Below are 26,472 nucleotides of genomic sequence, written 5' to 3' on the forward strand. Positions count from 1 at the left end.
CTACCCCCCGCGGGCCCCAGCTCCACCTCCCAGCGCGCTGCCTCCCCGGGCAACGGCTCCCGGGGCTCCCCTGCCGCTGCTGTTGTGCACCATCTCTGCAAACAGCATTTGGGGTCAGGGAGCCTGTTGGGCGTCCTCCAGCCCCGGGGCCACCCCGACTCCCCTCCAGTCTTTCCCCAGGTCCTGCCCACTGAGACTTCTCGCAGGGTGGCAGGGCTAGCGGCCAGGAGGGGGAGGAGGGTGGCCCCTCTGGGACTCAGAGCCAGGGGATTACCCTGGCCACCACCCAAGAGCTCTTCCCAGCCTGCAGCTAGGATGATCTCTCACCAGCGCTGGCCCGCGATTTGAGAAACATGATTCCCAGCCGTCCAACCCCTTCCCAGAGAAAGCCCTGGGTCCTCACCGATGCTCACGGAACTCTGGCACTCTCCGGACATCCTGTGGGAGCACCAGACCCCAGTGTCAGTGACCTGTGCAGCTCCTCCCTTCCCCAGACGCACCTTGCCTAGGGCAACAGCAACTGATGCTGACAACAAGAAATAGGTTGGTAGGTGCTCGAAAAATCATGGCATGCATTCCTTTCTTCTACTGGGTCAGGTTGGACTTCAGTTCTTGCCCTTTCCACGAACACTCCACAGAGTAACGGCTGAGGAGCACTCCCTGGCCTACCCACCCTCTTCCCACTCCTCAGGATGCTCTTTATTCGGTAAATATTATGTGAATCCACATGGGCCAGGGTCTTGTACCCGAGGGCCAGGCTCCAGGAACCTACTCTACAGAAACCTACAATTAAGTCCATAATAAAGAAATGGCCTAGAAATAATCTTTCTGCCTATGACCGCTGTTTGCAGACCCATGTTTTACAGCTAAAACATCAGACAAGAAGGGCGGGGAAGCCTGTCCAAGATAAGGCTCTGGGGTGTCTATTGCCTAGGAATACAGCTCTCCTGGAGGTCTGGCAGCATCTTGCAGCCCCGAAAAGGAGGAGGCTGGGCCCGCCAAGGGCTTACCACCATCTCCAGTGGAGAGCACATGCACACACACGGTACCCAGTAGCAGGCTCAGGCCACAAAGCCACCAGGCCACTGGGCCTCTTGGGAACCAGAGGGACTCTCACTAACCTGCACTCCTCGCCCTCCAGGAGGGTCCAGTAGGTCGTGATCTCGATGTCCAGGGCCAGCTTGACATTCATCAGCTCCTGGTACTCACACAGCAGCCAGGCCAGGTCCTCCTTGGCCTTCTTGCAGGGCAGCCTTGAGGTCCTGAAGCTTGGCATTGGTGTCCTTGAGGGCCAGCTCCCCACGCTGCTCCGCATCAGTGATGGCCGTCTGTAGGTTGGCATTCTGGGTATGGGGTGCCAGGAGTTCAATTTAGATTCATCTTCTGAGGGCCTGCACTGTGTGCTTGGTACCTGCATATGGGTCCCCTCATGTAGGGCAAATGAGGAAGCCACAGCCCACAGAGGTTAAAGCCTGGGCCTCCATCTAAGCCCTAGCACATCAAGGAGGGGCATTATCGACACCTGGCCTCAAGGATCTAGCCCAGCTCATGAGGAGTCAGACTCTTCCTTTACCTTTCTCGCCTTTCATGGTAAGAGATTGAGCATCTTCCGAAGACCTCCCTCCTCCAAGAAGTCTTCCCGAATTATCAGAGAAACTTTCTCTCTGCCCTAGTGCATCTAGATGTGGCCATCCTAGGCTACTCTCCCAATTCGGTCTTCCCACAATCAGCTTCTTTCCCCCACCTTCCCAGTCTTGCCAGTATTCAGTATTGCTGGCCCACATCGGCCACCAGACTCCACAGGGACAGGACCTTTATTCAGCACCCAGCCCAGAACTGCACCTGGTCAATCTGAGCACGCGTGAGTCTAGGGCAGGATTTCACAGGAGTAAGTGCTGAGCCCTGAGTGTTATGGTGCAAGCATAAGCCCACAGTCTCAGACACATGTTCTTCCTTCTGTTTCTACTTGCTTCTTCACGCTCTCGATCTCAGCCCGCAGCTTCTGGATCAGCCTGTTGAGCTCTGAGATCTCATCCTTGGTGTTCTTCAGGTCATCCCCGTGTCTGCCGGCTGTGGTCTGCAGCTCACCCAACTGTGTCCAGGAAAGAGTCACCCTTTCAGAAAGCCAGCAGGGTCCTTACAGATCCCCTACCTCAACCCTTCATGCCACAAGCAGGAAAACCAAAACACAGACATGTGACTCGGGCAAGGTGCTCTCTCCCCTGCATCCAGGGACCTATTTTCTAGCGCGATAGCTGTGTTTGTGGAGCAGAGACTTTGCACCTGGCTCTGTGCTTTATCTCACTATACTTCACAACTACCTGATGAGAAAGGTATGATTATCTCTGTTTTATGAATGGGAAAACTGAGACACAGATTGCTTAATTCCCATGACCAACTCATCCAGCTATCGAGTGAAAGTGCTGAAACTTGAATGCAAACATTTCAGATGCTGGAACCATCTTCTTAACCAGCAGGCTGTCCCTCCTTGGGCAGAAAATCCAGAAGAGTCAGCAGTATATGGGCCAGCTTATGCCCCATTCAGATTTGGGATGGGGGAGGAGGACAGAACTTGTGTCTCGGGTCCCTTTGCTCAATCTCCCTCTTTCTCCCCCCACTTCTTTCCAGACACTGGCTTCAGCCCCTCAGTGTGATCGATTCAGAGCAAACAATATAAGGTCCAGATTGGTGGAGGAGAAACGGAAGTGTCTCCAACAATAAAGGGATGCAGCCAGAGGGATTAAGAATTTCTTGACCTTGGCACTACTGACATTTTGGGCAGGATAATTTTTTTGTTGAGGGGTGGGGTCATGCATTATGGGATGTTTAGCAGCATCCCTGGCCTCCACCCACTAGACCCCACTAGCAACCCCATCCCCACCCCGGGTGTGACAACCAAAACTATCTGCAGATTTTGCCATATGTTTCCTGGGAGAAAATCCTACCTTCACCTCCTGTTGAGAAGCACCAAGTTACAGCAAAGTCAGAGCTGTCTGGTTAGGAAGGGAGAGGCAGGGACACCTGGGTGGCTCAGTAGGTTAAGCGTCTGCCTTCAGCTCAAGTCATGATCCCGGGGTCCTGAGATCAAGTCCCACATGGGGGGGGTCCTTGATCAGCAGGGAGCCTGCTTCTCCCTCTGCCTGCCACTCCCCCTGCTTGTGCTCCCTATCTCTCTCTCACACACATAAATAAATAAAATCTTTTAAAAAGGGGGGGCACCTGGGTGGCTCAGTTGGTTAAGCGACTGCCTTTGGCTCAGGTCATGATCCTGGAGTCCTGGGATCGAGCCCCGCATCGGGCTCCCTGTTCGGCAGGGAGTCTGCTTCTCCCTCTCACCCTACCCCCTCTTGGGCCTCTCTCTCTCTCTTCTCTCTCTGTCTCAAATAAATAAAATAAAATCTTTTTTTTAAATAAATACATAAATAAAAATTAAAAAATTAAAAAATAAAAGGAAGGGAGATGCCTGTGGGTGAGGCCAGACCAGCGGGGCAAGGAGGGAACTGCCATACTGGAGATATAGAAGAGAATGACTCCAAGGTAAGGGCTGCCCAGGTAGCTTGATGGGGGAACCAGAGTCCCCAGAGTTACATGATGGTGTTACCACCTTGGTCTGGTACAGCACCTCGGCCTTGGCCTTGCTCTTCTGGGCAATCGCCTCGTACTGGGCGCGGACCTCAGCGATGATGCTGTCCAGGTCCAGGCAGCAGTTTTTGTCCATGGACAGGACCACGGACATGTCACTGGTGTCTGACTGCATCTGGGATAACTCCTGCAGAGCCAGGCAGACATGCCCATTCCTGAGCAGATCTAACACCAGGGCTCCCCAGAAGACCGGGAGCTGCCAGTTCAAGAGGGGTCAGGTCTGACTGGGCCGGGTGGGAAGGTACCACTTTTGTCAGAAGCACATATGTGACTCAGATGCCTCCTGGTAAAGGTCTGGTGAGCACTGCCTTCTCCAGGAGGTGGAAAGTAGGCGGGCCGGGGGCTTGCAGGTGAGGAGCAGACTTACGGGCATCGTAGAGGGCCTTCCGGAAGTTGATCTCATCTGTCACACTCTCCACCTTGGCCTCCAGTTCCACTTTGGTCATGTAGGTAGCATCGACATCCTGAGGGACAGTTCAGTCACTGTCCCCTCCAACCTGTAGACTGGCCCAGTCCTGGGCCCTGAGGAAGGGGCCACCAGAGCCTGCCCCCCGGGGGCTTCCACTCAGGGGAAATGAGGGCCAGGCAGACATCTCCTAACAGGACTAGACCACTGTCTGGCAGGCTGGCCTGGCGAATACCTGACAGAAAGGAGCAAAAGAGGCCAAGGGCTGAGAGGTGAGCAGGGCTGGGGCCACTACATTGGGCCCCTGGTGAGGACGGTTTGTGAGGAGGGCCTGAGGGAGAATCTGAATTTGCAACCTAGCTCCTGGGAATGTACTCCTGAAAAAAACAAAACCCTATTTCTTCTCTTTGTCCATTTTCTAATCAAAACTCAAGGCCTATTCAGATTCATAATCATAAACCCCACGGGCCCATCAGAAGGGGCATGGCCAGGGCCGCCTGGGTGGCTCAGTCGTTAAGCGTCTGCCTTCGGCTCAGGTCATGATCCCGGGGTCCTGGGATCGAGCCCCACATCGGGCTCCCTGCTCCGCGGGAAGCCTGCTTCTCCCTCTCCCACTCCCCCTGCTTGTGTTCCCTCTCTCGCTGTGTTTCTCTCTGTCAAATAAATAAAATCATTTAAAAAGAAGCAAAAAAAGGGGGGGCGTGGCCAAAGTCTGGTAGGCCCTTTAGAGCCTGCCACATAGAATCTTCAGGCACTGTTCGGTGGGCTCCCTCCCTGGCCTGGGCCCTCATCCACATGGCCTACAGGAGACCCTCTGTTTAGCAGGACTAAACTCGTGCTCCCCGTCAACCTTTAAACCACTCTGCTTTTTGAGGCTTTGGGCTGGGGCTTGGAGGGGGGGGGCGGATCCTTCACCTTCTTCAAAACTACGAAGTCATTCTCTGCAGCTGTGCGTTTGTTGATCTCCTCTTCATACCTTTGAGAAAAGAGTCCCTTTCTGATCCACCTTCTCTGGGATGTCCCCTTGGCCCCCGAGCACTCCTCATAAGTAACATGGACTCAGGGCCTCTGCCGATTTAGCTCAAGATGTTTGTCAGTGCAAAGCACAGCCTTCTGGATTCGGGTGAGAGTTTATCCAACAGACTTTACTGAGCATCTACTATGTGCCAGGTACCACTTAGTAACAATGATGGCAATTACTAGACACAGGAGTAGAAGCCTCTTCCGAGCAGGACCCTATTTTGATTAATCCCAGAAGGCTTCCTGGAGAACTTGAGATTTTTTGTTCTATGAGCTGTTATATGAGCAGAGGGAGATGACTGAGCTGCCAGGAGCTTTCAGGGGGAGGTGTGTGGTGCCAACTCTGTGCATAGCAAGTATGGTAGCCCCGTGGGCTCCCAGTAGATACTTCCTGAATTAATGAAAACCAAGAATGGGTCGCTAAGAATGTGCCAGATCCTGCTTCATGAATTATGTTTGTATTAACGCATTCAATCCTCATTACAGCAAATAGGGTCAATACTACCCCATCCCCATTTTACAGTGAGGAGACAGTAGCACATTGAAGCTGAGGCTCTTGCTCAAGATCCCAGAGCTCATAAGTGTCAGAGTGGGGCTTGACCAAGGCACAGCAAGTTGCTACTCACTGAGAGGCTTATTGACAGGGGAAATAAAATTCCTATTTGGAGGGGAACCTGAAGACTGTCTAGCCCAGGGAGGACATAGGATGTTTTCTGAGTCTGTTAGGTTCACGAATGAGCTTCAGGGTGTCTTGGAACGCCCTAAATTATATGTATGTACCCTTTCATTAAATTCTCAAAAGGATATCTTTCTCAAGCAAGCCAGGAGCCTCCCTTTTAAAGACTGGGATATCGAGAGAGGATGGGGTAAATTCCTGCAAGCTTGCAGCCAGCTGGAACAGAGCTAAGCCGGAGCCCAGGCCCCCTGCCATCCGCAGGATCCCCTTCTCCCGCTGTCCAACCCCACCCCCCCCACTGCCATACCCTGTGACTAGGGCAGGATGCACCTCTTCTTCAAGTCTTCCACAGTTTCCTCCACGCCCCTCAGCTCACCCTGCAGGTTGTCCTTCTCCAGGTGCAGCCCATCCAGGAAGGCCTTGAGGCTGCTGATGTAGTTCTCAAAAAAAGGCTCAAGGTTGTGGTTGTTGGTATTAGAACCGGAGCCCTGCTCCTCCTGCAGGAGGCTCCACTTGGTCTCCAGGACCTTGTTCTGCTGCTCCAGGAAGCGCACCTGCCACCCAATGAGAAGAGCATCAAGGAACTGTCTGGGGCCAGCTCCTGTCATGGCAGCTCATGACTTCCCCAAACAAAGTCCCGGGGGTCTCCTCGTCTCTCCTGCAGGGCTGCATTTTGAATGCTGTGATAGTTGAGTGCTAACCCCGTGTGGACAACAGTGTTGGTGTGATGTGGGAGAGGCAGAGCCCGACTGCGCAGGTATAAGGAAACTGAAGCCCAGAGATGAAAACAGTCACACAAGTCAGTAACAAAACAGAACTGAGGTTTCCCGATACTTACGCTTAATGATCTTCCTGCTATATCATTCATTCATTCATTCACTCATTCATTCATTCATTTCTTCCTCCATCATTCATTCCTCAATCATTTAGTATTCAACAAATAGCGGGAGAGTCCAACATCCTAGAGCAGACATAGACCCCAGGAGGAGGTTTGCGGTACAGGTGGGTACACTGCACGAAGATGGGAAAGAGCAAAAGCCATAGGGAAATGGCTTTCAGGCCACCCTTGTCCCAGGAAACAGGGTCCAGATGCACCCAGAGACAGCCCTCTCTGCCAAGCCTGGTTAAATGTAGGGCTCAGCTCCATTTAAACTGCACCATTAGCTAAAGATGTCTCAAACTTTCATTTGCTGCAAAACATTTCTGCACACAAGTTCAAGGCCAACTGCATAAACACATGCAATAAATATCAATCAACCGGCCATTCAACAAATATTTGCCAAGCACCAAGCTCGTGCCAGGCCCTATGCTGGACACTCAGGGCTCCAAGACCTGGGAATCCGCCTCGAAGGGTGATGAGAGCTGCTCCTGGGCCCCGCACTGGGAGACCAGCATGTCACATCACCTTCCACCTTTCTGTGAATACTCTATCGGGACACAGATACCAGGGGTATCTGCTGGGAACAAGCAGGTCACTTGACTTTGAAGAGTTTCACCTCTACAAAGTTCTGATATTTCAATGTTAAGACACTTTTCCTCCTTTGGCTTTGCCCAGGACACTGATGTAGGGTGAGGGGACCCCAAAGAGTCCCTATGAATCCTCTCTTTAAGGCCTAATATTGTCCCAGGATCACATCATACTCAACAGTATGGTTGAAACACTCAGCAGCCACCAAAAACCTAAATACCCTCTGGTGACCACAACAATTATCATAGTGTATACAAATATCAAATGGCCTCAACATTCACAGCTCCTCACCCTGAAGTCTTCCTGTGAGAACCACCGGGGAGGAGGTACCCCTCACCCCTACCCATCCCACCACCAAAAACCTCTCTGCATCCCTCTTCATAGGCTGATGGCAGATGAACTCCTCTCTCGAGCTTCGGCAGAGTCAGCCTCTCTTTCAAAGGGAAACAGCTCACAACTCCCCTGGCACAGAGAGGGAATTCTGTGCTTGGGTTTCAGAGAGCAACAGTGAGGGGACATCCATGATGGCAACAAACAATCCCCACAGTGCCTCTGACAAACCGCAGTGATGGGGCATGTGACGAGTGCAGTAACTCCATCCAATATTTCCATCATCTGCTGTTACACCACTTGCTGACATGCCACAGAGGACGTGAGGTGTAGGATGAACCCACAAGTTCTTCCTCAGATTCACAATGAGAAGAAGAAAAAGAGACCATCCCAGTTAAGCCAGGTTTCCTCACTGTCCAGCTATCCCAAGATGGGCTCACCTTATCGATGAAGGAGGCAAACTTGTTATTGAGGGTCTTGATCTGCTCCCACTCCTGGATCTTTACTTGCCCAATCTGGGGGTCGACCCAAAGCCACCAGGGCCACCAAAGCCACCAGCTCCTCCACCAAAACCCCCAGCCCTTCCACCAAAGCCCCCACTCATCCCTCTTCCACCACCTCCAAAACCGCTGCCTCTGCGGGCCCCCCCAAACTCTCCAGCCTGGGAGGTGCCTCCGGCCACGCTGGTGGAGCTCTTCTTGTTGCCCCCAAGGTCGTAGAGACTCCTGCTGCCAAAACCTCCTCCCATCATGGCACAGGCAGCAGACCCACCACCGCCCCTGCCTGAGTGGGATGTTGAGGAGGACCTGTTGAGGATGTTGAGGAGGTGGAGCTGACCCAGCTCTGGCCCGACACCACAGCTGAGTGGCCACTGAAGCCCTGGTGGCAGCCCCCTCTGGAAGATCTGCAAGATTGCTTAGAGCAGTTCCAAAACCCTTCAAACACACAAAGTCACAAAGACCCTCAAGGAAGGCAGGCTAAGAAAGTTTGGGCAAGTAGAGGTTCTGCCTGATCCAGCTCTCCCTCCCTCAGAACTCAGAGTCCTCAGACCACCAGACTTTCTACCTACAGAGAGAGAAGCAAAACACAACATGAATAGCATGCATTCCCACTAACACACACACATACAGACATACATACACACAAAACCACACGCTGTCATCACAGTGTCCTGCCCCGTGTGTGCTCTCTCTTTCCCTTTATGTCAGAGATGGGAACTGCCCTCCTTGCCGCCTTCAAAACCTAGGTGCCCGCCCCATTCCTCCAAGGCCCTGATTCTTGCTCAGAGCATCTGGCTAATCTGAGAATCCAAGACACAGCAACTGGGTCTGAATAGGGGCCCAGACTGAGAGCTCACAACGCAGGTGCTGTCTTGATGCAACCACCACCTGAGTCTTCTCCTTGTATGCAGCTTCCTCCTCTGCACAACTGGGGCTTCCAACTCGAGCAGGGGGCTCATGTTGGACCTACCTGGGGTTCAAAGGAGGTATGGGCATGGGAGAAAGGGGCCCCAGTGTCCTAGCCTCATTGCCTCCACCGCCTCAGCCTGCTGACATCTGTGATGCTGAGGACAGGGTCAGCCTGAGGAAAGCAGATGGAGGGTGGGTTGGTGACCAGGGGTTGTGGGGAGGGGACATTATAACAATGCATAAAGTCACTGTCTTTGCAGGCCTGTGAGGCTGGTCCTGACTCCCAAATGGTGTTTTTCCAATGTGGCCCATGCCTTCCTCAAAAGAGACCCAGGAGCAAATGAGGAAATGTCACACACTGTCTTCCTGCCCCCGCTTACCATTTTCTCCAATCCTTGCCATTAAGGGAAACACGGCAGAACAATTCAGTGATTTCCACCCCTTGATGGTTGCCAATGACCTGGACCAGTTTGAAAATGCTGAGAAGTCAGTTTGCATTTTAAACATCAAGAACAAATCCCAAAGAAATTAGGGTGGAAGTTTGAGGCTCTAATGAGGGCCCATCCCAAATCCCTTCTTCCTGGCAAAGCCCATGGCTAATCCCCCCACACCTGCAGACTATAAAGCCCAGCTGCTCTTCTCGGCTGCCTTCTAGGGAGAGGAACAGAGCATGCTGCTAACAAAATTAGCCCAGTTGGGCCTTTCCAGATGGGAGGGCACAGGGTCTTCCAGAGAGACACAGGGCCCTGCAGCCCCTCCTCTCCATGGCCATGGCTATGCCTCCCAGGCTGGTACCATGACCAAGGCCCCCTCTGCTCTAGGGAAGCTGGGCCAGCCTTGGGGGAATTAGGGAAGCAGAGGAGAAATTGCTCCTGACTGCAGGGAGCCCCGGCTTCTCTGGGGAAACAGGGCAGTCAGATGCAGGCGCTCAGGGTTAAAGAGAAGCTTAGTAACACATCTGATGGCAGCTGATGGCAGATGACATGGGCCGGGGACAGCAGGGGGTAAGTGGGGCTGGGAAGGAGTTGAGGAGGGAGAAGCATGCAGGTCTGTGTCAGGATGGGGGGCACTGGGTCGGGGGGTGAGGAACTGAGCTCTGGTGTCCTGTGGTCTGCGATCAGAGAGAACACAGCTCCATAAGGAACTGTTGTCCCATACCAGGTGAGCTCTGATCCAAGTCTCACTGAGGGACCAGCCTCACTGCATCTAGAACTCAGCAGCTGCAGCCCTGAGGGACAGGGCCCCTGATGGGTGGGTGGCCTCCTCAAAGTGCCCAGACCCTGCCACCCCAGGAGACCATCAGAGCTGTGCCATGGAAAGCAGCCTGCGGACGCTTGGGTGGCTCAGTCCGTTAAGCGTCTGCCTTCGGCTCAGGTCATGATCCCAGGGTCCCAGGATCAAGCCCCACATGGGGCTCCCTGCTCAGCAGGGAGTCTGCTTCTCCCTCTCCTCCCCACTCATGCTCTCTCTCGCTATCTCTGTCTCTCTCTCTCAAATAAATAAATAAAATCTTTTTTAAAAAAGCAGCCTGGACAGAAACAGGAAGTTCTGCTCTTAGGTTCCAGATCCCTCTGGGCCACCATGTAGCCAATCAGAATGGAGCTGAGAAATTCCTGCTCTGCCCATGGAGCAGAGCAGCTGCGAGTTGGGTGTTTAGGTCAGTGCAATAAAGGGCTTTATAAACAAAAGGACAGATGTGTTGTGTTAACAGAGGGACGGTAATAGTGGCAGAAAAGCAAGCGGTGTGGTGCTGGCCGAGTGCCGGGCTCAATGATTGACATTTACAGACCTCTTCCCTTCCACCCGCCCCGCAACCCTATAGGGAAGGGCACGGAGCTCCATTTCACAGAAGAGAAGAACTGGGACTCAGAAGTTAAATTGCTTGTCCGAGGGCCCACAGACAGGAAGTGGCCTCTGCTCCAGTTCTGTCCCAATCTGGAGCCCATGTTTGGGGAAGAGCCATGCAAGACTCAAGCCTCGGGAAAAGGCTCCCTGTGTGGGCCCCCCAGGGAACTCTGTGTTCCCACCCAGAGCTCAGCTCATGGAATAAGCCCTGACTCTGAACGATGGACTCAGATTTGATCAAGTTTGGGAAATGGTGGATGAAAACAGAGTACGGAACAGGGAGAAAAGGCACAAACAGGACCCTACTCTTGTCTAACCATGGTCCCCAGCAAGGGCACTTTGGGTTAGTTCCCCAGCAGAGGGGACAGTTTCTGCTGTCCCATCTCACTTTTTCCTAGTCAGGCTCACAGTCCCAATTTTGCAAGCCAATGGGCCACGGGCCAGAGCCATGCGCTACCCTGACACTGAGCAGTTCACAGCCAGTAGCCCAGCCTCTAAACGAAGCCCTAGGGTGAGGCTCTTCTGCCCTCCCCTTCACCGGCTCCCCAGCCACCCCTTCCTGAGCACCTTTCTGGGCTGGGCACTGTGCTGACCTCTTCTGACTGGTTCCTCCTCTGTCCTAGGGACCATGAAGGGTCCTCTGACTTAAAACCCACTTCCCCTTTTCTTTACACCTAAACTGACCCATAATTTAGGAACGAGCAAGCAGCCCAGCCCCACATCAATGTCTTGTATGATTAGCCTGGACCCTTGAGCTCTCCTAACAGTTCCGGGGACACTGTTGTCCCTACCAGGCCCAATGTCAAATGAGAATGTCTTTCCTCCCCATGGAGGGCAGGCCCCATACCTGGGACAGTCCCTGTACCCTCAGCGGCCGGCCAGCTTTGTACAACTTGAGAAGATCTTGTTTCCAAAAAATGCCAAGCCACAGCCTCATAAGTATAAGTGCCAACACTTAATAGCATCTGACATTTATAGAATATCTTCAACTTTTTAAAATCCTTTCATTTATCTGAACTGACAGGCATATGGGCAAACATGCCACACACAGACACACACCCTCTCATGACTCACACTCACAGACTCAAACAACCTGTAACCCTGAATGAAAACAACAAGAGCATTAAGCATGAACTAGGATTGAAGACTGATACAGTCAGAAGGCAAATGCTGTCCCAGCCTACCCTTTGACTCTGCTTTCTCCCAAGAGACTTGGAAACCAAAGCTGGGAGTGAGGATCAGGCACAATGCTCAGAGAAACCAGGCAGGAGTATCCAGCCCTCGTTTCCCCTAGGACTTCTTCCCCTCCAAGAGATACATCAAGGACCACCATCCTTTCAGTCTTCTCTCCAAACATCCACTCATTCACTCAGCAATCGTTTGTTAAGCACCTACTTGTATCAGGCACCAGGCTACCCAATGGGAACATGATGCTGCACAAGACAGGGCCCATGATCTGGAGAAGCTCACAGCTGTATTGAAGGAGTCAGTCATATAAACAATTCCTTATATCACATCGGGGTCAGCGTTTTTGACAGCAGTACTATGCGCATAAGGGGAAGAAAGGCTATGGAAGGCCATACAGAGGAGGTAATTTTGAATGGGGTATTGAGGGATGAGTAGGAGTGGGCCCAGTGGATGGACAATAAGAGAAAGACATCCCTGCTAGAGAGGAAAACATTTCATATACAGGTGAGGGGGAGTGTTGGTGAGAGATCACACATGCTTGCAGAATAGGGAGCATCGAAGAGGAGGACAAGTGATGCAGAAGGAGCTAAAGTTGTAGGCTGAAACTGATTATGATGGTCTCTCTGTGCCATGCTGCAGAATCGAGACTTCACCCTATCGGTAGTGGCCCTCAGTGCTGACTGCTCATCAGGACTTCTGGGCAGCTTTTAAGAATCCAGGTCCTCAAGCCTCACTCCTGACCTCCTGAATCAGAATCTTAGAGAATGTGGCCCAGGCACCGGTATTTTTTTAAAGCTCCAGTTTGCTTCAATTCTCTTGTACTAATTCCTATAACATAAGCAGCCATATTAAAGGAGGAAAACTTCCACATCTTTATGAAAGGCTGGGGAAGCAATAAGAGAGAGCCACCTGTCCTGTCCTCGGACTAGATAGAGATTTCTATCTAGTCCAAGAGGCCAGGCAGAGCAGCCAGCCTTTAGATGCAAGTGCACAAGCTGAAGAGTGTGAGGCACTACCAGAGTGCTGGAAAGGGGGCAGGGAGCTTCGAAACACATTGCCAAGAAAAGACCAGAAAAGGCAAACCACAGCCTGGGGCATACATATATCTGAAGGATCTCAAAAACATCACGATGAGGGAAAGAAGCCAGACACAGAAAGAATGTATTCTGTATGATTTCATTTATGTGAAATTCTAGAAGAGGCAAAACTAACCCATAGTGACAGGAAGCAAGCCTCAGCCTGGGCCTGAGGGCTGGCAGGTGATTGACAGCAAAGGGGCGTGGGAGAAAATTTTGGAAGATGTCTTATATTTTAATTGTGGTTGTACTTACATGGGGACATACTTTTGTAAAACTCATTGAAATGTACTCTGAAAGGGACGCCTCTGTGACTCAGTCGGTTAAGCGTCTGCCTTCGGCTCAGGTCATGATCCAAGGGTCCTGGGATCGAGTCCCGCATTGGGCTCCCTGCTCCAAGGGGAGCCTGCTTCTCCCTCTGCCTCTGCATCTCTCTCTCTGACTCTCATGAATGGATAAATAAAATCTTTAAAAAAAAAAAGAAAGAAATGTACTCTGAAAATGACTGCATTGTTATTTTATGCAAATTATCCCTCAATAAAGTTGATTTATAAAGGGGACAAGAAGAGGAGGAAGGAAAGACTGAACACGCATGTTGAAGAGAACATGAGCTCTGAGGTGTCCTTTGCAACAGCTACCCCAAGGACCTTTACTGCAATTCTTTGTCATCATATATACCAGACTATAAGTCCCTTAAGGGGATAGCCATATTATATTCATCTCTGTGGCCAGCAACCTCATGGTACATGGACCGGATTGGCACTTGATGAAATTTAAATAAATAGATGAATAGAATGGAAGTAGGCAAACTCACCCAGGAAGACCACGTAGCATGAAAAGAACAGTAGATCAAAGAGGGAACCCAGGGAAACATCTATGCTTAAATATTTTTCATTTTACTTTTAATTGTAAAATATTTCAATCATACAGAAAACAATACAGCAAACGTCTGTGTTTTTATCACCAAGATTAACCAGATAGACTTCTTTTAATAATTAAATGTTAAAGAACCTCCAATTTGATGTAAGTATGGGGGAAAAAAATACACAAGAATCAAGAGCAGATCTGAACATGAAAGGTAAAACAGTAAGCCTTTTGGAAGACCCCAGAGTGGGTCTTCATGACCTTAGAGTATAGAGCAGAGTATGGGACACAAAAAGCACCACACAAAAGAAAAATATGATGAATTTATAAAATCAAGTAACTCTGTTTATCAAAAAACTCCATTAAAGAGTGAAAAGGCAACCCACAGAGTGGGAAAAAATATTCATATATCTGACAAAGGACTCATATCCAGAACATATAAAGAACCCTTGTAAATTCACAAGAAAAATAGAAAAATGGGCAGAAGACTTGCATGAAAGAGGATACCCAAAATGGCCAGTTTATATATGAAAGGAGCTCAACATCCTTAGCCAGTAGGGGATGTGCAAATTAAAGTCACAAATATATATGATAGTACCCCCTCCAAAAAGGCTAAACTACCAAAGAAAGGAAATATTAAGTGTTTGGAGTATCTGCTATAGCTGAACATACTACACCCTATGGACCCAACAAGATGTACACAAACAATTGAGTGCATTCATGTATTCACCACAAGACATGTACTAGAATATTCATTGCAGGATTGTCCATAATATCTGAAAACTGGACTCGAACCCCATGTCCAACAGTAGTAGAGCATGTAAATAACCAGGTTTAGCCACACAGCAGCATACTAATGAGAAGGAATGATCTGCAACCACATAGCTGGTTTTGGAGGAATCTTGCCATATTGTGTTAGGCAAGAGTCCAGACACAAACTGTATGATTCTACTGATAAATGCTTATAAAATACAAAAACATTTAAAACTAAGCTATGCTGTGAGAAATCAGATTAGCCCTTTCAGGGGTGGGGACGGGGTGGGAGGGGTAGCTGGAAGAGAGGCCAGGGTGGGGACATCTGGGGGTAATGGGAGTGTTTGTTTCCTGCTCTAGGTACATGGATGGATGGAGAAGGTGGGGGTGTTCGGGGCTGAAGAGTGGGGAGTGAGAGACACACAGGAGTACTACAGGGTAGGTGGCCACAGCAGGTGGTGAGGAGTGAGCTCAGCTGTGGCAGAGGCAGACATAAGGAATAACAGCAGATGCATTCTTCTTTTCCTCCAGCCCCAAGAGGTGGGAATGTGGAAAACTCAATAATGCCTTTGTTATACAGAGACCTATTTTCCCTTTGTGAAAGTTTGAATCATTCTGCTTTATCCTAAGGGAAGTAGTTATGCAATCTCAGTAACAGTATTTAACCCAACCTCAAGGGAAAAAAATATGTAAGATACTTAGAGATGCACAGAGTTGTGACACGCCCCAGACATCCTGCTGTAGAAAGGAAAATAAAAACAAATTATAAGAACATAGAGCCACCTCCCACTCGAAGTGTTACTTAAGAAACACCTCAAAGATTAGAGACCTCCAAAGGTCTCTTTGTAAAGATAAGGACAATGAGGATCAAAGAGGAAATGGAAACTGTTCCAGTTACACAGTGAGGACAGATAAACCCCAAATGATCATCCAGCAATAGGTAGGGCGCCCATCCAGTGTTCTTCCCATTGCTCAATCCCCGAATATCGAGGCTTCTTTCTCTGGAGCCCCTCACTCAGTCTAGGCCCTACGCCCCAGTCACCATGCCTAACCTAAAGCCCAGCTCTGCTGCTGCTGCCTGCCGAGGCAGATCTGGTCCCCAGAGAGAGGGCTCTGTTGGAACCAGGGACCACGCACCACCCCCTCCAAAACCACCAGTTCTGCCTCCATTGCTAAAGGAGCCTCCTCCAGAGCTACCACTCCTGCCTCTTCCCCCAGCCCCACACAGCAACCCTACACTGAACCCCCAGCGTGGGCAGCACTGAACAAGATCTCCTTGCTCCCCCCAAGGCTGTACAGACTCTGGATGCCAAAGGTACCCCCTACCATGGCACAGGCTGTGAAGGCAGGTTAGATGAAGGTGCCCCCCCACAAAAAGATATAGTCCCAGGAGTACAGAATTTTGTTCTCAGACAATGAGAACTCTGAATCTCATCCCCCACCCCACTCTGCTGCTCAACCCTCAGCTAGAAGCTCTTTTTTTTTTAAGATTTTATTTATTTATTTATTTATTTATTTATTTATTTATTTGAAAGAGAGAGAGAGAACAAGTGGGGGAAGGGACAGAAGAGGAGGGAAAGGAAGAGAATCCCAAGCAGACTCCATACTGAGTGGGGAGCCCAACATGGGACTTGATCTCATGACCCTGAGATCATGACCCTAAGATCATGACCTGAGCTGAAACCAAGAGTCCAACACTTAACCGACTGAGCCACCCAGGCAGCCCCTCAGCTAGAAACTCTTTTCAGTAAAGCTAAATAAACACCTGCTACAGCTCTGTTGGAAATTCAAGTAAGAATGCTTGAGAAGTAGCACAACTTGTCTGTTGTAGGGAATTTAGTATAACCAGGTAGACTCTGCCTCCTAACTCTGCACCAACCACCAGGATTTGGCACTGACTTTGCAGGGCAGACCACTACTCACTAACAGTGTTACATTTCCTAAGGACAAGGTTATGTGGCATTGTGATCCAATAAAGAAGTCCATCTCATATCCTTTCCAGTTAGTTCGCTATCGGATAGTGGGTTGGGAGGTGATAAGATGCAGAAGTTGAGATGCAGCCTCCTTCACTGAGAACTTCCCATCTTGATGAAGGAAATGGGAGGCACACCTGGGTTGTTGAGAAGCCACAGCGACCCTGGAGCCAAGGCAGAGATGGGAGCCTCAGGACATGAGCTCAAGATAAATTTTGGGAGATCTTTACACACACACACACACACACACACACACACACACACACACACACACACCATGAGACCTCAGGGCCAGCACGGCTTTACTGACACATTATGACAGCCTAACTTTATCTCATTTTCAGTTGGGGCAGCTTGTCCAATAGGCCAGAGGATACTACAGGTGTAGGGAAACAGGGTCTCAGCATGATGCCAACTGGGTTGCTCATGAGGCAGATGGAGAAGAACCTGGAGGGAGCATAGCACCAGTGACACATCCATGCCCAGCTGAATCTCACTCCCCGATCTGGACAGTGCCCCCTGAACGGATGATCGATCCTCAGCCATCATTCATTTATCTAGTGTCTGCTCTGGGTCTAGGACTGCAGCCAGGTGCCACAGTCACAAAGAAAAAAAATGGCCATTGCCTGCTCTGTGTTCGCTCAGACTGCCGGGTCACAGTCCAGCAAGGGAGGCAGACAGGTCAATACAAAAGTACTGCAAAAGACAGAGGTCTGTTCAGGACCTGCTGGTGACACAGATGAGGGGCATACATGGAGATCTATCCAGAAGAGGAGATGTCAGAGATGAAGAAAGATGGGGTCTCAGAGAGTATTCTAGCCAAAAGGAAGCATGTACAAAGGACCCAAGGCTTGGGATAACTCAGAGTGTTTAAGAAAATGGAGACCTTTTGCTCTCTGGTACAGGTAGTACACAAAAAGTTATGGTATTCAGGGACAGTGTTGGAGAAATAAGCTGAGCCCCTTCAAGAAGTTCTGATATGTCATATGAAGATGTCAGATTGCACCCTCAGGCAGTGGGGAGCATTAATGGACTTGATGGGGGAATAGCATGGTAAGTTCTGTGCTTTAAATGTAATCCAGATGCCCTCAAAGTCCTCCAACCTCCTTTCCTTAAATAATCGACCAAATGTCCAACCCCCATTCAGTTCTGCAGGGAGTTCAGTACCTCCCCCTACTCCACACACCTGTAGAACCCTGAGCCAGATCTTCCCCAGTCAGTCTACCACACATCTTCCTCCTACCTGTTGCTCCCAGTCCCCAAGACCACTGTCCTGCCCCCAGTCCACTCTGGCCCACAGCTGCCCCCCAACCCTCTTCCTTTGCTGATGATGTGCAGTAATGAGAGATAAAATGGTACAGTCCAGGAATGACTCCACTTCCTCGTGTGAATTCCCTGTGATAGAAATGTCATCATCATCCCCTGGGAAATGTTTCCCTAACTGTGGTGCCCACATGTGACCTCCTAACATTATTGCAGGGGTCCCTGTTTCTCCCTGAGCCCTCCTCACCCTCCTCTTCTCTCCATGGTGCAGTTCTGGCCTTTTACCCTGGATCTCCCTTGAAAATTCAAAATCCTTCTAAGTTTGTATGCAGAGTAACAAATGCCTGTTTGTCTCATCTTCCCCAGACTTCCATGGGGGCAGAGGGAGGGAGAGGATCTCACCTTTCAAAAGCAAAGAATCAATATATTCTTCAAAGCAAAGAGCCATGCCACTACACATGTCTTAGAACAGATAGAGTTTAAGAATACTGACAACTTGCTCTGGTGGATGCAATTTAACTGCAATTCTCCTACAATGCAAAATGCCACAACCACTCTTAAAAACAGTTTGGCAATTTTTTTATAAAGTTAAACACACACCATATGACCAAAAATCCTACTGCTGGGTATTTACCCTATAGAAATAAAAGCTTACATTCACACGAAAATATGTACATGGATGCTTATAGCATCTCCATTTATAATCACAAAAATTGGTAACAACTCAAATGTCCCTCAAGAAGAGAGGAGATAAGCAAACCATAGTACATCAATTCCATGCAAGACTTGGCATTAAAAAGAAGCAAACTGTTGATACAACAAATTGGATGAATCTCAAAGGCATTATGCTGAGGGAAAGAAGTTAATCTCAAAAGGTTACCTACTGTGTGATTTGTTGAGACGAGATTCTCAGAAAGACTAAACTATGGTGACAGAGAACAAATCAGTGGTTGCCCATGGTTAGAGGTAGAGGGAGTATGTCACTATACAAAAATAACATGAGGGAGTTTTGGGGGGTGATGAAACTGTTCTGTACCCCAGTTGTGGTGGTGGCTTCACAAATCTATACATGCATAACTGTGTTAAAATTTACAGAATAGTTCACTCCAAAAGGTCCATTTTATTGTATGATCATTAAAAATAGAGACAAAGGAAAGAGGACCATGCTGAACAGTATCACAGCAGAGATGAGGAGGTGGGGGACCACCAACTTTGTAGGACACTAAATCCACAAGACAAATGGCCAAGTTTCTTCAACAAATAAATTACAAGGAATAAAAAAGGGAGATATGAACCAATTGCAATGCATGAACATGATTTAGAACCTGATTCAAACAAGTGATTTTAATGAAAACATTCACAAGATATTATGAGAAATGTGAACTTGGACAGGATTTTCTTTTAATTTTTATTAGAATAGAACTGACACACTGGACTGGATTTTTTTTATCATATTAAAGAATTAATGTTTATCCTGTTAAGGGTGATAATGTTAATATGGTTATATTATTTAAAGAGTCCTTATCTTTTAGAGAAACTTAAAAATTATGTAGGAATAAAATGGTATGCTGTTTGGGACTTGCTTCAACATAATCTGGAGGGGTGAAGGGAGTGGGGAGAATAGAAATGAAACAGGATAATGAGTTAATTGTCGAGCTGGGTGATGGATACAGAAGCAAGCATTCATTACACTATTCTCTCTATTTTTATATTTATTTGAAATTTTCTATAATAAAAAGGTTTTTAAAAAGCTACTTCCCTTAAGATTAAATATAACACCTTTCTCTTCTATTATAAATAGGTCATTTTTCCTTTATAGCAGTTTTTCTTTCCAGTACACCCAAGCAAGGACAGCTTTGCATATAGCTCACATTTACAACTGGCCTGAACATGGTCAGAGTAATAAGAAGCTGGATACCACGATCACAATCCAGAAATAATTTGACAGTTTAGAGCTTGAGCCAAATATAACAAGAAAGATTTAACAGAGACTAATGTAAAGTAAAACCCTACAGATGTCTTCAAGCAAGGCAGCTGTATGATTCAGCACGGGGAAACACAGTTTCTCAATGGCTTGTAGAAAATGGCACCAGCTCAGGATGAGTCAGTGACAGGAAGGAGCTGCCAAACTCACCTACAAAGTTGGAGGATACACAACAAGAAGCCCCATGCCCACTCTTTTCCTGGGCTAGTCAGGCCACTCTTGGAAGTCTGGGTTGGGTTCCAGAGGTCCAGAGGATGAAGTGTTTATGGGAGAGTGCCCAGGATGGCAGGGGTACCCCAAAGCAGAGTAGGAAATGGAAGTATTCCACCTGAAGAAAGAATCCAATGAAAGGAAAATCCATCCTCAAACATTTGTAGACTGTCATGCACAAGATAACTTAGGGTTGTTCCTATGGCCACTAAGGGGAAAAAAAACTTGGACCAATGAGTGGAATTTATAAGGTAGGACTCAGCCGAGCAACCTCTGTGAAAGAGAGGAGTTACCTTCCATAGGAAGGTGGACTGCTGATTGTGGAATGGTGTTTTAGAGAAGACTTCAGTGTCTAAATGGGAATTCCTTTTCAGGGCCTCTGAAGTCATTTCTAGCCTTGAGAGTCTGAATCTTCAGAAATTAATTGACAGTGGTAAACCTTGAAATAATAATGGTAATATCTCCCATTTATTGAGTACTTGTCTTATTCTAGGAGCTGTGCTCTAGCTCTGGCATGCATTATATTATTTAATCAGTCAACAAGTAAACATTTTCTGTCCAGTATTACATAACATACAAACAATATATGACATAGTCCCTCTCTTTAAAGGCTTATAATCTAGTTGCTAATCAAAATTTGCACACATGTAGTACAATATCTATATGAATATTTTCATTTTATAAAACACTTTCATTTGTATATTATTTCATGTATTCTTTGAAACATCCCTGAGAGGCAGATATTATTTTTATTACCACAATACTAACAGCTAATATTTTTAAATCACTCTCTTCCGTGAATGCCCCGTTTCCAATTTGCTCATTATGAGCTTAGCTACAATCAAGAGAAGACTACCTTCTCAATTTTCCTTTTTTTTTTTTTGTTTCCCTCTCATCCCAATAATAAGGGAGTTAAATAAAAAACAATAATCTAGGGCACCTGGGTAGCACAATCGGTTAAACTTCTGACCCTTGATTTCAGCTCAGTTCATGATCTCAGGGTCGTGGGATCAGGCCCCATGCTGGGCTTGGCACTGAGCATTGAGTTTGCTTGAAATTCTCTCTCTCCCTCTCTCTCTGTCCCTCCTACCCCCACCCTGCTCCCACATTCTCTCCCTCTAAAAATAATAATAATAATCCATGTTTTTAAAAAGGAAGCAAGTATTCTAATCATCCAATGAAAAATACTCCCCAGCAGCTGAGGAAAAAGGTAAACATGCTAAATTATGTAAGTTTTTATTATCCATAAAGACTGATAGTTTTTTGTTGTTCTTGGCTTTAAAAGGAACAAAACAAAATGGACAAGGTCTGGGTCTTATTTAAAGTTGAGTTTTGAAACAAATGGTTACTTGACCTTAAGCAGGAAATCTGTGAGCACATGCAAATAGTCAGAACTAAAGGTGAGGCTGAGAAGTCACGTTTGGAGGGAGTGATGACAAGTGTCAGCCTCTTGAAATAGAAAAGTCTCCCAGATAGCTGGACCAGATTTCAGAACCAAGGACAGAGCAGGGATCTGACTAAAGTAAGCACCTGCCTTCAAAGACCAAAGACATTCCACTGTCCAAATCTATCATGAAAAAAAACAAAACCACGCATATGATATTAGTATACAATGCAAGTTACAAGCATGGACTCTAGGGCCCAACTACTCATGTTCAAACCCTGGCTGTACCACTTGCTAACTGCAACCTTTGGCATAGAGTGATCTTTATGCCTCCGTTCTCCTTTTTCTCATCTGTAAGGTGAGGATAAACATGCCTACCTCATAGGATCATTGTGAAGATTAAATTATTTATGTGTGAAATTCTCAGACAATGTCTGAGCAGGTGGAAATTACTAAACAAAACTTGGTTTCATTTATTGATTTTTCCAGAGCCTTGAGATCTCAGGTTGTGGGAGGAAAAGGGAGGCAGAATGCGGCAGAGTCTTACTGGGAAAGGGGGAAACTACCATTGAATCATAAGGAATGAGGACATAGGGGGTGGCTCAGTTGGTTAGGCAACTGCCTTCGGCTCAGGTCATGATCCTGGAGTCCCGGGATCGAGTCCCGCATCGGGCTCCCTGCTCAGCAGGGAGTCTGCTTCTCCCTCTGACCCTCTTCCCTCTCGTGCTCTCTCTCTCTATCTCATTCTCTCTCTCAAATAAATAAATAAAATCTTTAAAAAAAAAAGGAATGAGGACATAGGAACAGCTTTTAACCACGTTCTCCCACCACTGTGGCCCAAAGTCCCCAAAGGAGGCAATAAAGAAAGGCTGCCCACTGAGGTGACCCAGGCTGGGCACTGCAGTTAGTCAGTTGGCTGTCACTGAGCCAATTGGAATTCTTGGCAAGGATCACTGGTGCCAGTATGAGAAGTGTTCCAGCCCCAGGGTGTGGCCTGCCCTGAGATAGATCCAGAAAGAGTGAAGCACAGCATCCAGTTGGGCAAATCGTAAACTCTGACCCAGTTGGCTTACCCCCAGGGACTCCCTCAGCACCCTCACCTTCTCCTCATCTCTCACTCATTCCATGCACAGCTGCTAGCATAACTTCCTGCAGGTCACATTTTGAGTGTGTTGCCCTCTGATTCAGAAAACATCATGGGTCCCTATTACTCTGAAAAACTCAGAGAGTCAAATCCATCATCATATATTGCAGTTTAATGAAGAAAAAGAAACAGAGCAGAGAGGAGGCAAGGCAGAGTTTATATACAAGGGGACAATAAGTGGTAGTGGGATGAGTGATGGGCTCAGGAACAAACTCCTAACTTGACAGTGTCTACCTGGGCCCCTTCTTGGTTTTGAGCCTCCAAGCAGATGAGAGTATAGTATCACCAACCCTGGGGAGAGAGGAGCAATTGTAGAGAGGTGTGGTTAAAGGCAGGGGAAATTTCTACAGTCGTGCATCAGGGCTCAGTCTCAGTATCTGATGCAGGAGCGCCTGTCATTGCTGGTGGTAGTCTGCACAATCCTAGCTGAGGAGGAGGAGGAGATGCCCAGTCTGGGACTATGATCTGTGGAGGTGCTTGTGCTTCTGGACTGGATGCCCTTCCCCATGCTGGTGGACTCACTGTCCCCTCGGATGCCCTGGTCACCTCTGTTGCCCCAGATGCCATTGCTGCTGCTGCTGCTGCCCCCAGTGCTAATGTTCTTGCTGCTGGGCATGTGGCTGACCACAACTGCAAAGAAAATGGGCCGCTCAGTGTCACCAGTCTGTCTAAATGCCCACTGCATGCATTCCTATCTAAGGAATGAGTGGCAGAGAAAAATCCAAAAAGAGGAGAGACCACCCTCCCATGGGAGGGAGTTCTGTGTCTGAAGGCAAATCCAGGACATGCACTGCACAGGACATTAGATAAGTCCTACCCAAATATGGCTCTCCCTTTGCCCCTCTCTTTCTTTTACTCCAGCAATCAGGCTATAGAAAAAGCAATCTGTGGGTAGAGGAGCTGAAGCAAAGTCATGAGAATTCATGTCAAACAATAGAAATGGAGTGCATAAGATACTCACGGATGCACACTGGGCTCTGACACTCCCCAGACATCCTGTTTAGGAAAACAAAATAAATATCATGGAAACCTCATCGTGGTTCCTCTCAGCATCTCTGTTCAGAATTATTATCCTCTGGGATACCAGAGTACAGTAATATGAGCTGCAGCATCAGGGATTTAAGTTAGACATGAGAAGGGCTTCCCTGGGGTTCTAGGATGGGGATACAGAGAAACAGAGATATAATGTGTCTCTGGATACTTGACTCTGCCAACACCTTGGCCTTGGTTCCCTCACTGGCAAAACTGGAATAATATACTTCTTCATCAGTTTGTTGAGAAGAGTAAATTAAGCCATAAAGAATGTCTAGCACAGTGCCTAGCCTATACCAAAAGTGATGCAACTCTTATCTGTGCCAGAAATGGAGAGGCAAAGAAGAGTGACTGATGTGGAGGGAAATGGAAACCAGTTTGGAGAATAGGAGAAGCAGGCTACTAGGACCACCTAGTACCCATCTGTATTCTCCCCCATATCAGGATTGGCTGGCATTGGCCTTTGGGGTGCACTACATGCCTGTTGGGAAGCTCTAAGCATTCAGGTCTAACAAATAAAGTTGGTGTCCCTGAGCCCAAAGACGAGAGTGCTAGGCAGTATAATTCAATTAATCAAGAATTTGTTGAGACACTCCTTTGTCCCCTGCCACTGTGTCTAACCAAGGACCATACGATCCTTTGAAACTTGATTCTCAAGTTGTCCTCCTTGCCTTGGCCAGAATCCCTACCCACCTGCACTCCTCACCATCCAGCATCTTCTTGTAGGTGGCGATCTCCACATTCAATGCCAACTTGATGTTCATCAGCTCCTGGTAGTCACACAGGAGATAGGCCAAGTTCTCCTGGGCCTGCTGCAGGGCCTTCTTGAGCTCTGCCAACGTGGCCTGAGCATCTTTGAGGATCCATTCACCCTGTTGTTCAGTGTCAGCAATTGTTGCCTGCAGGTTAGTATTCTGAAGGAGAAAGAAGAGAAGGATTGAATCTCTAAAATTACCTGGGCACATGGCAGGTGAGCACAGGTCTCCATCTGTCTTCTTAATGAAAACTTCTAACTTGCATGCTGTGTGGTTGACCGTGCTAACTTCTTCTTCCCATATCATTCATATCCATATAGCTACACTATGTTAGGAAATTCCAATGGTCATTTGAATCCTTACCCAGAGATATTGATCACCTGCTTCCCAATCTGTTAAAGAGGGATAATCCATGGTATGAGACCCCAGTAACTCAGTCCCACATATTTCATGAAGTCCTGGAGCCACAACCAATGACATGAGGGAAAATCATTCTATCTTGAAGACGGTGGGTGGGAGTAAAGGTAACATACATGAAGCCATCGCTCTGTATGGTATTACCTTGGAAGCTCCATTGTAGGTTCCAATAAGGACCTGAAAGGCTTTCCAGCCTGCTGGGTCCAGGTGCCCCTATGGCATCTCAGAGCACCACTGTCATCAGAGTTACCATCCCAGGCCTTGGGGAGTCACACTCACCTGCTTTTTGATGCTCTAATCTTGGCCCGCAGCCTCTGGACCACCCTGTTGAGCTCTGCAATCTCATTCTTGGTGCCCCTCAAGTCATTACCATACCTGCTAGCTGTAGTCTGCAGCTCCCCAAGCTGGAAGGTAATGAGCAGTTAGGGAAAAATTATCCCTAACTCTCAAATACATGTGTATGAAAAGAATAGAGGTGCAGTCAATCCAGAAAGTCCTAATATTACATGGAAGTCCACCAAGCATTTAGAATGGAAAGGATCACTTAACTAAAAATCACAGTTGCCTTTAAAGATATCAGGCAGTAGGATGAAAAACACTGCAAGTTATAGGTATTTGTGAAAGATATTTCGGTGGGTTTCCACTGAACAAAGTGTGCATTATCTGGGATGGTGCCAGGAGGGGCTGGAGGTAAAGGAGCAGGAGCCCTGGAAAAAGCTTGTGAGTCTAGACTGATGAAGGGACCCTTATTTACCTTAACCTGGTATAGCCCCTCAGCTTCTGCCTTGTTCCTCTGGGAGATCCCCACATACTGGGCCTTGACCTCGGTGATGATGCTGTCCAGGTCCAGATGCCAGTTGTTGTCCCTGGACAGGATGATGGACATATCACTGGATTCCAACAGAACCTGGTTGTACTCTTACATGCACACAGGAGCACACCATTGGGCAGTGTCACCAACTCTCTAGGATGCCCTGAACCTTCCAAGCACTGACTCAGGAATGTTGTGGGGTCTAGAAAACTGAATCTTACTGAAGGGAAAGGAAGGTGACAAGACAGTGATCCAGAAACCAGGCAGCAAGAAAATTCCAAGCAGGTGGTGAGGGATTGCCCTTAACTCTCCTTTTACACATTTCCCTTGGGAGTCTATGTACATGCAGATTCTAAAGGCATGGACTGCAGATTCTGAAAGCCTGAAGCCATGGGAAAGAGAAGAGGGAGAACATAAGCAATGTGATTAAGGAGTTGTAAAATTGAAGAAATGAAGAAGAAATAGGGATAAAGATGGGAAAGACTTTGCAAATGTTTGCTGCCAAATAGATTTCACAAAGGAAGCTGAATTCCCCAGAATCAAGCAAGATTTGATACCCCATGTCATGGCTTCCACCCTAGAAGAAAGTATAAAGGTCCTTACAATTTCTTTTTTTTTTTAAAGATTTTATTTATTTATTGAGAGAGAGAGAGAGAGAGAATGGTAGAGAGCATGAGAGAGAGGAAGGTCAGAGGGAGAAGCAGACCCCCTGCTGAGCAGGGAGCCCGATGCGGGACTCGATCCCGGGACTCCAGGATCATGACCTGAGCTGAAGGCAGTTGCTTAACCAACTGAACCACCCAGGCGCCCCGGTCCTTACAG

The 26,472-nt window shown here is 48.0% G+C and overlaps 1 protein-coding gene across 1 annotated transcript; it reads right to left on the reverse strand.

Moving 5' to 3' along the window:
- On the reverse strand, positions 1–25,725 carry LOC114225723 (keratin, type II cytoskeletal 2 oral-like). The gene is given in 14 exon segments (XM_028125445.2): positions 1–95; positions 404–438; positions 1,122–1,237; positions 1,239–1,343; positions 1,967–2,092; positions 3,605–3,769; positions 4,014–4,106; positions 4,964–5,024; positions 6,075–6,298; positions 7,983–8,071; positions 8,074–8,385; positions 23,158–23,265; positions 24,374–24,581; positions 25,594–25,725. Coding segments are annotated over 14 exon segments (1,869 nt in total).
- Positions 25,726–26,472: the final 747 nt, after the last annotated feature.

The sequence above is a fragment of the Eumetopias jubatus genome, unplaced genomic scaffold (genome assembly GCF_037043125.1).
Source record: "Eumetopias jubatus isolate StellerSeaLion01/CBP00866 unplaced genomic scaffold, mEumJub1_p1.0 scaffold_8, whole genome shotgun sequence".
Classification (NCBI taxonomy): domain Eukaryota; kingdom Metazoa; phylum Chordata; class Mammalia; order Carnivora; family Otariidae; genus Eumetopias; species Eumetopias jubatus.